Below are 13845 nucleotides of genomic sequence, written 5' to 3' on the forward strand. Positions count from 1 at the left end.
GAGTGCTAAACAATTTTGTAGTAGCTTTGTTCGCTGAAGACGCAGTATGAACACCGTGCTCGTGGGTTTTCTCGGAGTTCTCCCGTTTCTTCCCACTTTCTTCATTTCACTCATTTCTCATTATCACCGTCTTTTTTTGCCTAACCGGCATAAACGTGGGACGTAAAACTTAAAGATTTCATTTCATTTTTCCGTATGAACACCGCTCTGGAATTCGCCCAAGACCCCATTTTTCCCTGTTAGGAACTTTTCTCCAAACCACGTTTTAGCTTTATGGGGTTTTGTTCCAGACCCCATGCTTTCTCTCGATTGTTACGCCGCCCCTAATCTCTACGAGTAACATTTTTCCTCTGGAATACACATTTATTACTTCTTATAAGAGTTATCATTTGAAAGTTTCAGATTGACCTCAGAGATATTGTTAATGTTATTAATATGAAGTTAAAACCTACGTTCTCAGATGTTTATGAGAGGAAAAGCTTCAAATGGTTAGTACTGCTGTTCAAATCACCTTCTTTTCCCACTGAAGAGGTGCCTGTAAGAAAATAGTGGTGATTTCAGAATTGATTGTGAATAAACAAGGTAAGTTTAAGTGAATAAACAATATTACACGACACGTGAAAAGTGAATGACTAAACGGGGACCTTTGGCATACTGTGCCGATACATTAACCACTACGCTACTCAGAACAGCCACAGACACACACACGTTCACTCCTGAAATCTGTGATCTCCTCTCAGACTACAATCTTGCACTACGGCCTAGCTCTTGTGCTTGAATAATCCAGTATTCATGTATTGAGAACACCTTTTGACCCGTAATTCATGCAAGGAGAAAATAAGAGTTTTTTTCTTAATTGTCCAAGTCCAAGAACAGCATCTAGGCTGTGGTACAAACCATGTAGTCGGAGCAGAGAGCACCGACTTCAGGAATGAGAAGGTGTGTGTTACTATTCTGGGTAATGTAGTGGTTAACGTACTGGCACGGTATGCCGAAGATTCCTGATTCGAGTCCTCGTCCAGTCATTCAATTTCTCACTCTTTCTGTGTTATTGAATTCGCACCTACAGATGACCTGGTGCCTAAACAAATTGGATTGTTCTCTCCTTTCACGAATATATAAGTTAATTTTATCATTTCTAGTGTCACAGGAGCAATTTCACATCACCCCTCGTGCTGAGTGTGCGCATAAATTCGGCATCTTCATCCAATGGTGAACTAATTGTTATTCCTTATTAAATAATTGGTATAATCGGGTTAAAAGGAATTTAAGTTCCGATAAAACTGAAACCGACATGAAGGATAAAGATGGATAGGATTGCCTATTTTTCCTAGAATGACAACTACATTAAATCAGGGTTACTAATGGTCAGGGAAAACTCAGTGAAAATGGTGCAGGTCAGGAAACTCGGAGAAAAAGGCTGAAAATCAGGGAAAGTCAGGGATGTATTATAAAATATATTTTTCTAACATTAATTGTACACCAATTTCAGTTTAGCCAACCATTAATGGTCACAGTATGAGACGTTGCTCAGATTTTTATGGGAGGTAAGTGGAATGCATGATGAGCAATTGATTACTATTTGTCTCTATAGAATAAATGTTCTCATATATAAATATTCACCGTTATCTATTCTTTGTTTATATGTCAGCGTCATCTGACTTACGTCATGAAAGTCATGGAATTTCCTATCAAAGGTCAGGGAGAAGTCAGGGAAATAAATTTCTCCAGATCAGTAGGAGCTCTGGAAATAGAATCTACACACAATACAATTTACGCACAGTTTTAAAACCACCTAAAACGTTAGAAAAAAGCATCACCCAATTTAAGAGTTATTACACAGATGCCAATGACAAATATGGTATTTGCGACATAAAATGCAGTTGCAAAGAGGGTTACATAGGCAAAACGAAAGAAATTCAAAAGTCCGAGTAAAGGAACACATTAAAGATTCGAAAGCAAAAATCCGGTGTCAGGTTTATCGAAACATTTAAAAGAAACGCAGTGCAGGGTAGAAGATCCAAAAATTTTATTTGGAGCCAGAAATGAAGTAGAGATACTGTGTTTTGAAATTTTATTTATTCAATTAACGAAACCAAAATTAAATCTAGATACGGGATGACTGAGTGACGAATGGGAGGCTGTTATCACAAAATTTTCACAGTATTGGCGTTATAATAAAAAATAACATGAGTTGGCAAACTTCCAACAGAAATAGAAAAGGCGCACAAACTGACTGCCATATTTCAGTTTGTTTCAAGACCATCTACAGATAGCTGACGCACTTGACAATGTGTTTTCCACATATCTTGTCCTTTTTGTAAGTCCGTTCCTTTGTATTCCTTGATGTTTCTGTTCTTTTTCTTCCTGCTTTTAACATCCATGACCAAGACTCCAGGGGAGAGTTGAAAAGTTGGAAATTTAAAACTTCAGGAATTACAGAAACCCGTAAATAGAATGCTTTCCAAATTGCTCTTGTCAGTTTGGTTTTCAGAGGTGACCTCTCCATTACTTTCAATACAGATTTCTGACATTCTACGCGACAATCTTTTCGAAATTCAAGAATTTCTTATTCCGATAGTCTTGGCTTTTCGTAAAACATCTTTCGGTGTATAAGTTAGCCATGTTTACAAACTTAGTTTACTTTACGTTTTCACTTTTCATGAAATCAACCATAACTAATCGCTGGCTCTTCAAAACGCTATCTTTTATAAAACAACCAGCAGCGGACAATATAGTGGCCTGGAGGGAATTGCAATCGGAAAGAGCTAAACCAGCTTTCGAGGGTGAGGGATCTCAGTGGTCGAGCGTTCACCTCCGGTGCTTAGGATCCCTGCTTCGATCCCAGCTCGCGCCGTGTGGACTTTGTAATGGACACAAACCGTGCTCATGGGTTTTCTTGGGGTTCTCCCGTTTCCTCCCACTTTCTTCATTTCACTCATTTCTCATTATCACCGTCTCCTTTAGCCTAACCGGCATAACCGTGGGACGTTAAACTTAAATATTTCATTTCATTTATATTTTTCTAAGCCAGCTTTCTCTGAAACTCGCGAGGAAAAGGTTCATCAGTCTTTGGTAATGCTAAAGAACGTTGCTTTGCAACAAGAAGCTTGTCATTTGTGAAATGTCGTACAGTATCAAAACTTCCACATTGTGGTACTTTCTTCTTGCCAGCAGCACTTATTCTTTGTTCAGCATTATTTCCATGGCTCGAGAAGTAACATCTAAATGTTTACGTTCATGCTAAGCTGGAAATTTGTTTCGGAAACACAGAAATTCTGCGAATCTTTTGTAGTTTGTTCGACGAGCTGGAGAATTGTTGAATAAGTTATAAGTGGATTACAAATAATCATCTACTTTCCAGCCCATTTATTGCATGGGAGCTTAGAAAGCACAATTGATAAAGTGCTTCCCACAACTTCCAATATTAAGAAGGATCGTATCTGAGGTGAACTAGGAAGTACGTTTTGCAGATCACTTAAGGAAAAAGATTTTCTCGAAACCGGGAAAATGTCACGGAATTTTGAAATCACGAAAGAGTGGTTACCCTGACTTAATGTATCATTGTTGATATCTGTAAATGATTGTTAGGCGTTGCTTATGGATATTGAAATTCACATAGTTCTTGCAGTTTAGTTAGGACCCTTCTATGTACTTTTCTTCGTCGCTGCCCCTTCTTAATTGAATGTTCAGACGCCTATTTTTTCATATCTTTGCGTTATTAACTTCCAGATTCTGAGATATTACATTTTCTTGGGTTACGAATGATATTCTTGGTGTTCCCTCCATCTTGCCAATACTGTTACGTAGAGTATACGGGAGAATTTCCTTCTGTTTTCTCCACTTTTTCTTTGTAATGGTATGCATGAAGAATTAAGATGGCGTTCATCGTCCAACGTAGCTCCCAAAACCGTGCATCCAAAGGAAAGAGAAAAATCGTTACTGAAGTTAGAGATCGTCTGTGCTTAACGTATGTCTTCAAATATCAACATCAATTCAATTCCTGCTTTATATGAAGATATTGCACACGCTGGTTAAATAACTTATACTACTCACCAATATACAGGATCCACTTTTAACAGTTACATGTTCCTGTAATATAAAGCTTGATCAACAAGCAGCCATCATCATGTTAACACCTGTCTTCTTACTGTCATTAGGCAAGACCCGCCATTTTGTATCAAAGGATTCCTTTATCAATCTTGCATGTAGTATGTGTATGTAAAATACGTAAGTGTACGTTTGTGTAAAATTAGATGTTTTTTTAATGATGTTTTTTAACTCTGTAATAAAATGTTTTGTATCATGTACTGTTTTGCTTGACCCCATACTGACATACTGTACCTCACATTGCAATTATGAGTGAAGATAATATACTTTCATGTACACATGTATATGTAGATACATGGATAAAATAACCCTTTTCTTTGCTATATGATTCTAGCAAGAGGAGGAATTAAGACGGCTCAAGCTGTAGTCCCGGTCAATGTAATAGGAGAAACCGATTTCCAGGCAGAATGTGTACCACAGAACTTTGTAAGTATTCAGACTGTGACGCACTGCATCATTTTGCGGTTTTACTATAGTTAAATCCTCGTAGGTTGGTCTATGTTCAAATTTAGATAGGACGTGAAAATAATCTCTTCAACGCGTATTATAAGCGTGTACATTTTTATTGAAGTTTAGACATTTGTATATATTATTACCTGATACATATGTAAACTTTATAGTGGTAAAATACTTAAATCTTTTAAACAGCTGTCGACGGGAAGTCTACATTTTAGGCATAAAATTCTAACCACTTTCGTTTCAATTTAAAAGTAATGTCACTCTTACTACTATTACCGCAAAATATGATATTGTATTTTAATACTGCATGAAAGGTATCGTAATATATGGTTTATTCTGTTGGTAGATTTATTTTTTCCCTGATAGTTCTTATTGCATAGGTATCCCTTGGTGAATACATTTTACAATCTTTTGCTTGCTGCGCAGATATAGTGAACACAGTTAAATATGCTATGTGAACTTTAAGTTAAATTAATTTGTTTTGTTTATTTATCTTTTGTTTTGTTTTGTGAGTCACACCTAATTTTAATTTTCTCTCAAATAGCATACCTACTATGTACCATATAGTGCATTTCAAGGAAAGAAGGTGTTAGCAAGAGGTAAATTATGGGATAAATACAATAATCGAAAGCGACATCTTAGACACAGTGGAGTTCTTCCGATTAAAGGAAAAAAAAGATACTACTCCTAGCAGTCCAATTACTCCCGAAGGTAAAGAGTTTGATATAAAGTAAATATGTTAAATTATGAATCCCAAAAATATTGTAAAACGTGTGATAGAACGTTCCAGGTGCTTATAAACCGAGTAATCAACCGTTTATACATTTCTCCCATCGTGTCGTCTGTCATTTTCAGAGCCTTGTGAATCAAGAGAAAATCGCCTCGCGAGGTCACGGTTGCATCCATCCGTAGATTTGAACTGTGTTAGTATATCTACAGTTATAGGGTTTCAGGATCCAGTTCTTATCTTCGTGAGTTATAGTTGTATTATGATAAATTTTCGAATTATAATATTTACATTTAAGTGGATACCTAAGAAAATCAAAATTTTAGTGTTAGTTTTAATAAGTTATTTATTTAGGAGTATTACTTCCGTTCGATCAATATTAAAGCACAGTTACGTGTTAAATGGCAAGTGGTACAAACAAGATATCTGAATAGTTAGAAGCACGTAGGGCATTACAGAGTACCGGTGTTTTATGGTCCTGATATCGTTGGTGTCTGCGTAACGAAAAAACGTTCACAAGAGCGGATTCACTTATGTAGATCGAAAACCAGTCTTCTATTTTCCAAGTTTTTGCAATGTATTAAATGATCGATAAATAGTAGAGAATCTTTAAACGTACAATTAGTTGCTTGATACGATTATTCATTACTGTTAAGTCTTTAGACTATATTGAGTGTTGAATTCCAAGGGACAGGAGATTCCTCGAAGCTTAAACTACAAATCAAGAGCTTTCGATTGTACAACACAATCTTCTTCGGTTTAAAGTTAAAAGGAAACTTGAAAAGTATACATGGTAAACGATGACCGACGTTCAAATTCTAAAAAATCACGTTAGTAAATCAAGCAGTGCGTCAGTGCTTTAGTTTTACTTAATGTGTTATTTAGATTTTGAACTATCAGTCGTCTTTTACCGTTTTTACCTTTTAGTCTCCTTTTATTATTACGACCGAAGAAGACAGTGTTGTTCAATCGAAACCGGTCTAACTTACACTTTGAGCAATCTGTTGTCCGTTGGAATTTGGTCTCTAATTGGTGATGACATTTTATAATATTTTCTTCACTGAGCAGATATTATGTATAATGGATATTATTGATCCATGTACATAATTCACACTACTAATATTCGAAATCCTAATAATTTTAGAGAATGACGAGGAAGACCTTGAGGAATGCATTCTTTGGTTAAAAAATTCCATGGAACCGTGGAAGAAGGTCTGTGAATATTGGAAGAAAACTTCATCCAAACGAGTAGCAGATCTGCGTAACAGCAGTAAACCAGTTGCGGAGTATTTTTCGGAATTTCCAGTTTTAAAACAACCGTTGGGATATACATTGGTAAGTGATAGAAATGTGATTAAATCTATGATTAAACTGTATAAAGTTGCATATTTTTGTATTTCAAAATCATGTATACCGAGTGTGCTGAAGTGGGGTCAGCCCTCAAGAAACTTTTCTCCGCATGCTTCCACTTTTAATTGCAAAATAAAACTACTTAGATATATCTGTATGAAGATTTTTCACAGCTGGTTAAACAGCCAGCACCGGAAGAAACCGCTTTTACGATTACATCAAGCTTAATACTCCCATTTAAAACATATCTGGTTTTCTGTCTTTCACTGATGTTTCCCACAAGTCTTAGAACACGGATTATAGTTTAAAATATGGTCAAAATAGGTTTTAAAAGCTAAATAACTTCTTACAATTTTCGAATAAAAGTGATCTTGTGTTACTTATTGATCTAGTTTTAGATCGAAAGTGATTTAACCAAAAGGTTTCCTGATAAGGAAGTGTCTTTATATGCAAAATGGAACACAGAGAGTGAAAACTTGAAGAAAATTTTCTTGAAAACCAAGCAAAGTGCACCAGACGCAGCGATCTATGCAAGACTTCTTGAACACAATGAGTTAGATGTAGGTAGGTAGCACATTCACTCAGCGCATGTTTAACTGTTGTGAACTGTAAAAGAAAAGCTCAATTATTATCAGTATTGTAGGTAGTGTTGTTAATAGAAAAAAAACGTTCGTATTTTTTCAGAAATGTACGTTTTTTTTACAAAACAAAACATTGCCTCTCGTTTTTTTCTGAATTTCGTTTTTTTCTTTTAAATAGCCATTCGTAATGTATCTAACGTCTATTTTCCCTTTAGCTCTCTTCGTTGTACAGAGATATCCTTAAGATTTGTCTCGTAGATACTTCGGATGGATTTCTAAGTGTTGACATAAATTGGACGGGCCTACGCGCAGTGTTACCAACTATGGATATTAAAGTTTCCCTAAATTTGGAAAAAACTTCGAGAATTTTGTTTATAAATCCGTACTTATATGTCCGAGCGCAAGTCAACTTACGGCAGTCGAATATTGGTCCTTACTGAACAAAAGCGGGTACAGACCGTTCCAGTGGAGTAATTAGGGGGCGTACGAACAATTCGTATTTAGCTTCTAACCCTAGATTTTTTTTTTTTTTTTTTAGATTTTCTCTACTTTTCTGTTGACCGTAATCTATTTTTTGTAATTAGAAGCTTTGTTTCTTAAATATCGCCATGATACTTGTAGGACATATTAGTGGTGTACCAATGTTCATTTTAAGATAGTTTGCGTCTGTCTCGTAGCAGTGTTGCCAGCTATAGAAAAATTTAATTCCCGATTTTAGAGGAAAAACTTTGAAAAGAAAATCCGTTTTGTCTCCATTATTTCCTTCCTGTTGGCTACATCGGGACAAACGTACCAGTGTATCAAAGAATCGTTTTTGCTCTATACAACAACAGTATAGGAAGTTTCAATAGGATAATTGGGGGAAGTATACTTGAGGTTTACAGCAGACCTTGTTCTCTTAGTTGGAAGATAACTCATATTTTTATAGATAGAATGAGATATTTTTAAATGGCATGCTTACTTTATTAGATACCGTCACGATACTTGTAGGATATATTAGAGGGATACTAAAGTTTATTTAAGTTTATTTTAAAGGTAGCAGCTACAGAAAATTTAATTTCCAATTTTAGGGAAAATCTCCCTTTTGTCTCTATTATTTCCCTCTTGCTGGCTACATTGGAAGAAACGTACCACTATCTGAAAGCCTCTTCTTTGTCCTAGAGGATGCACCATAAAAAGTTTCAATAAGATAATTTATTAGGGAAGCTGTAGCTACGATATATCTTGATTTTTGCTCCTGAGGCGTAAAAACTGTCAACATTTCATGTGTATGATGACAGAGATTTTTTTCTTTCTCTCCTTGCATTTAAGCCAGAGACTTCAGGTTTTCACTGTACCTTATCAACAGATTAAAGATTATTTTTAGGTGATTTGGACCGATGTAGCAACAGTGGCGTTGGGTACAAAGAATCTTGAAAATCGGTTAGGGAAGTTTTCGTAAATTTTTACCCTACATTTCCCTCAATATTTCCCTCCCATTGGCAACAGTGCAACGTAACCTACATGAAAAAATAGCAACATCCCTTTTCTAACAAACTATGCCTTAACCATATCAATCGGGTTAATGGTTTTTGAGCAATAACTCACTAACTGAAAATGTAGGAAAACGCCAAAAATGACCTGGGTTCGAAAGGGATAATCACACAATTTTGTTCGTATAGGTACAAAGAAATGAATGATATGTAAGTTACAAGGGCTTCGACTCAAGTTCTGCTGATTATTTCACTTATCTGCAACATAAATCAGTAAATACTAGTTCTCAGAAAAAAAAACACATTTGAAAAAAGAACATGAAAAAGAATGTTTTTTTATTAAAAAAACTTCACAGTAAAAAAAACATTTTTTTACAACACTAATTGTAGGACTCACGTAGTATGTTAAATATAATTAAATATTTGAGTGTGTGAGTAGAGCAAATAAGTTTCATTTGGTAATATAGGAATGGGTTTCCAGTACTTTATGTGAAGCGTGCAAGTGTTGCGATTTTTTTTTAATATGTGCCATCCTGGGATCGCTCGCCAGTCAACTTGGCAATATCACACGCCTGCTTTAATACGCTTGCCGAACATATGTACATGATTAAATGTACATTTATATGAAAATCATAATCTACACTAAACCGTTTTAGGTTTAGCTTGACATTTCACTGAACTTCAAAACGAGCTAAATCTCTTTATTGATACGCTTTCTCAGTTCTGAAGAAACGTTATCTTACAAAATGTACAAGAACTCTTCTGAACAACATCAGATCAATTTAAAACTTGATATACGTATTAACAATAAACTTCTTTAAAAGCTATCATAGTTTGGTTTCGAACAAATAAGTGTAATTGAAGTTATGAATTGTTGAAGTCAGCCCTCCGTTCCAACTTGTCGAAAACCAGCACTTTGTTTTAACATACGGTAGACATTTAACGAAACCTTAAAACTTGTTCTTTACTTAATTTAACCCAGATCTTTTTAGCTTAGCTTAGCTTACCTTTATGTACTTCTAGGAGTAAACATTTCATTTACATCTAAACTCGTGTGTCTATAGTTTCCTCATGACAGCAAATATGTTATAATTTTCGACGCGACCACATTTTAATACCAGCAATAAGTTTTGTAAAAATTAATTATTAAATTATGGCTATTTTCTGTCAATTAAACAATTAATATGATCGTACTTGAATTTACGTCGTACTTGAATGGATTTAAATGTCAGTCTATTTCTCTTTTCACCCTTTAGAAACAGAAAGTACACCGAATGTCAACCTCAATTTTTAGTCACATTTGTATTGTGTAAAATCGTACCCAAAATTGAAACTACTCATTGGATCTGTATCAAAACTAATCCAACGTATGAGTAGTTAGTAACCAATGCAACTAGGATATGGTATTTGGTATTCAATACATTGTATCCATTAGGTTTCGTAATGTGATATTATTCATGTTATATAGGCATATTCTTTTAAGAAAGACGTTACAGTTTAAAGCAATTTTACTAATTACATTTATTTTTTTTATACTTACAGGAGCCAGAAATGTAATTCTGCTTCTACTTTTAGGTAGACATTTTCCTCCTGTTACTTCGTCGGTAAAGAGGAAAGATAGCGGAGGATACTGGAAGCCAACAAAGTTAGAAGCGCAGCAGAGATTCCTTTTTCATGTTAAGGTATGTTGCTTTTTAAGTTAAATACCGTATAGTAGAAATAGAGAAGTATAAGGATCAAATAAAACCTGAGGAAGAAATAAAATGAAAAAGTGCAAAGGAAGAGTGGATGTTTGCGTCAGATCAATCGAAAGATTGTTTATCCGAGATACCTTGTTAAATGATTCAAAAAGGTTGTCTAAATCGAGTAACTGTTTCTTCAAGTTTCATAATAAATTTTCGAGATCCCATAAATATTCAGTTATATATTAATTACTGTAATTTGTATTTCAAAATTTCTGAAAGAAGAAATGCGAAGGTTTAGAGACAAAGAAATTACTAACACTCATTCTCTCTGTCAGAAGAGAGGAAATATATATATGACACTTTAGTGTTGAGTCTGACGTCACTTTCTTTTTCAACTCTTCGCATTTCTTGTTTCAGATAGTTTAAAATGTAACCTAGCAGCAACCAGCAAAACTTAAATGTATATGAAATTAATTTTTATGGTTACGTTTCATCGAAAGTTTGAGGGGACACATTACATTTGTTGGCACTATTTAATTATTCACATGTACTTTTGCACAGCCGAACGTGAGTTTCGTTATCGACGCTGCAGAAAGGGGAAAACTGATTCTCAAGTTTTAAGATCATTTCCATATTGCAGCTAAAGCGAACGTAGCAGAAAAATCAGTGCAATGGCAAAACTCACAAGTTCGATATAAAGTTGGACGCTGCTTTCTTGTACAAAACTTATACAGCTGGATAACGCGTCTCAAACTGATTCAGTGTACGGAGTCTAACTTTTCGCAATCTCTTAGTCATAGTGAGACCTTGAAGTACAAAATGATGTTACTTATGTCGAAACGCATTATAGCTACCAAATATCAATTTCGTATAAAATGTGTCGTTGTGGCCAAATTGAAAGTGTTCCGTCCTCACTTCCAAGTTGGCTACAAATACACTTCACATGGGGCTGATATTAGGTGCCTCTTGTGCATTTGTTAAATTACATCACTTGCAACCTCCAAATTTCGTCCTTGATAAGGGGCTGCGAAAAATGAAACTCCCCTACACTGAATCAGTTGATCACATCCTCCGCCACCATAAGTTTTATACAGCTTGGCGCCCCACTTCGTACCGTATTCTTGTCACTCATTGCGCAACATAATTTTATATGAATTTACACATAAGGCCCCAAAAGCAGGGGAAGAAAATCAAATACTCCTAGTAGCTAGTTAACTTTCTCCTCCGCAGTAGTGAATAATTACATAAATGTAATTCCGAAATCGAACCCATTGGAAAGGTTTCATTATCATTTCCACATGGTAATTTGTACATTCTTTTATTATTGGTTGGAACGACCAAAGCTCAAGAATCACGAATCATATTGATGCGCATAAAAATAGCGGTAACCTCACATGCAAACATAAGAAATGCCCCCAGGACTTCTATAATGAAGAATGAAAAGCCAATAAATCACCATCACGTAGCTAGCACCTCGAACCAATACTTTTCGCTAAACGAGACTTCCAAGGCGAAGACTCACTTTCATTGGGCTAATGATCATACATCTATTGTCCGCAGTATTTCCTCATTCATTGAGCAGAGGGTCCGCATAAATACATACATTAAGATTGTCCCTACAGTAGGTTTTATTTCAAATGCATGATATTTATTCCAGCTTTTGAACTTAATCTTATCAAATAATTGTGTTTTGCAGGAAGCATCTGACCTCCAGGCAAATTTAGAAGCAATTCATGAGAAGATGAAAAGATTCGGCTGTGGTGTTCAACCTTTGCCTGTAGTTATTGCGAAGGATATAAAAAATCCAGAAGCATATTTCGTGTGCATCGAAATTTAGTTATACAGTATGGAAACAATTTTGAAAGCCATGGATATCTGCTTCAAGTGTGTCCATGTATTACACTTGCAGTACCCGAAGGAAATTGAACAAGCTTGGATATTCATCCAACAACATACCTACGAAATTTTTACGCAGTGGGACAAGAAGTTCACAGCTGTAAGTAGTTTAATAGCGCAAATAAACTGCAGCAGCCTTGAATAATGTTTTTTTTTTTTTTTTTTTTTTTTTGCAATTGGACAAATATACAGCTGTAAATGAATTTACAGGAACTGCTGTAGAAATCAATAGTGCGTATTTTGTTTGTTGTGAAATATTGGCATTAGTACATAAAGTAAAATGCCGAGGTGTTATATATGTAGATGTAATGTCAGGTCAGTTAAACTGTTGTTGCAACATTTCAAATGTATCCACAATTTCCACATAAATAGTGTGTATCGCTGAGGAAAACATTTGTGTGGGCGTGAATTTGATATTCTTAATTCTTTTCGTAAGCATTTACATAAGCAGCTGGCTTCCCAGATGTTCTTTCTATGTCTCATGTTGTTAGAAATAAAATACATGTGTCTAAACATAAAACAACTTGTGGTGTTGATACTAATGCTGCTATAGTAGCAGATGAACACATAGATGAAAAAACAAATGAGAGAGTTTCAGAAAGCAGCTTACCTGAAATCTATCAGGGGGCTATGGAGGAAGAATGTTTTATTTTATAGCCAAACTATAGAGTGAACCGCATCTCACCAGAAAGCACATCCAGTATATTTTACAATGTGTAGAGGAGCTCTTATTGTGCTTATGAAACCAGTGGAAATGTATCGACCTTAATAATTTTCTTTCAGAACCCCTACTTATTTTAAAGAGATGAGTAATGGTGCCTTATACGTTTCTGTTTGTATGTAATGTATTTTGTTATACAGCAACATGAAAGATTTTGACAACTAATACTGTGACAATACTAACTTATTACAATAGGCCTTAAAGGGTATTAGTTATTGTTTAGAAAACAACATTGGCACAGATAAATTAGGTAGGGCTTATGAAGCTTAAAGAAGTGAAGTATGAAATACAGAAAGGCACAAGTTCATATTACGGTAAAGGGGGTGCAAAGATGTAAACATGGTTACACTAACGTGTTCGTTTTCAGCCACACTATGGTTTCCACTGACTTGGAAATCCTTAGAAAGTCAGTGAATTTTTGAAACTAAAAAAACTGGAAATATGAGGCTTTATATATATATATATATATATATATATATATATATATATATATATATATATATATATATATTATGAGGATTTTACAGGTCTGCTGAGTTTATTTGTGCCTCACCTGGCTATTTAGTAGGTAATATATTACAAAAGAACGTAATTTGGTTTGCAAATCTTTCGTATCTTCAATCACAAAAAAATATACACATGTACACACAGCTTGGAAAGATTGTCGCTAAAGCGAACCACCTTTATTCGGCACATTCTTCAAACTTAGACAACAAACTAGACGTGGACGATTTTAGTTCTCTTTTTATAAATACTATTAAATGGGTATCCCTATTAATAAAAAAGAAACTAAAATTGTCCGTATGTGATTGCAGGTGCTCTTTTGGAGCCATGTCTACATGTG

General features: G+C 35.1%; 1 protein-coding gene across 1 annotated transcript; it reads left to right on the plus strand.

Annotated features, from left to right (window-relative positions):
- The first annotated feature begins 5067 nt into the window (after positions 1-5067).
- On the plus strand, positions 5068-7260 carry LOC145694250 (uncharacterized). Its single transcript, XM_081770350.1, has 3 exons — positions 5068-5280; positions 6441-6631; positions 7045-7260. The coding sequence occupies exons 2-3, from the start codon at positions 6491-6493 to the stop codon at positions 7216-7218; spliced, it is 315 nt and encodes a 104-aa protein (XP_081626476.1). The 5' UTR covers positions 5068-5280; positions 6441-6490; the 3' UTR covers positions 7219-7260.
- The last annotated feature ends 6585 nt before the right edge of the window (positions 7261-13845 follow it).

The sequence above is a fragment of the Thermobia domestica genome, chromosome 9 (genome assembly GCF_964235325.1).
Source record: "Thermobia domestica chromosome 9, izTheDome1.hap1.1, whole genome shotgun sequence".
Classification (NCBI taxonomy): Eukaryota; Metazoa; Arthropoda; class Insecta; order Zygentoma; family Lepismatidae; genus Thermobia; species Thermobia domestica.

Excerpts from the sequence above, each read along its gene's own strand:
- LOC145694250 (XM_081770350.1), top strand. The coding sequence starts at position 6,491 with ATGGAACCGTGGAAGAAGGTCTGTGAATATTGGAAGAAAACTTCATCC. Across the intron at positions 6,632-7,044 it reads AACCGTTGGGATATACATTG|ATCGAAAGTGATTTAACCAA; the intron begins GTAAGTGATAGA and ends ATCTAGTTTTAG.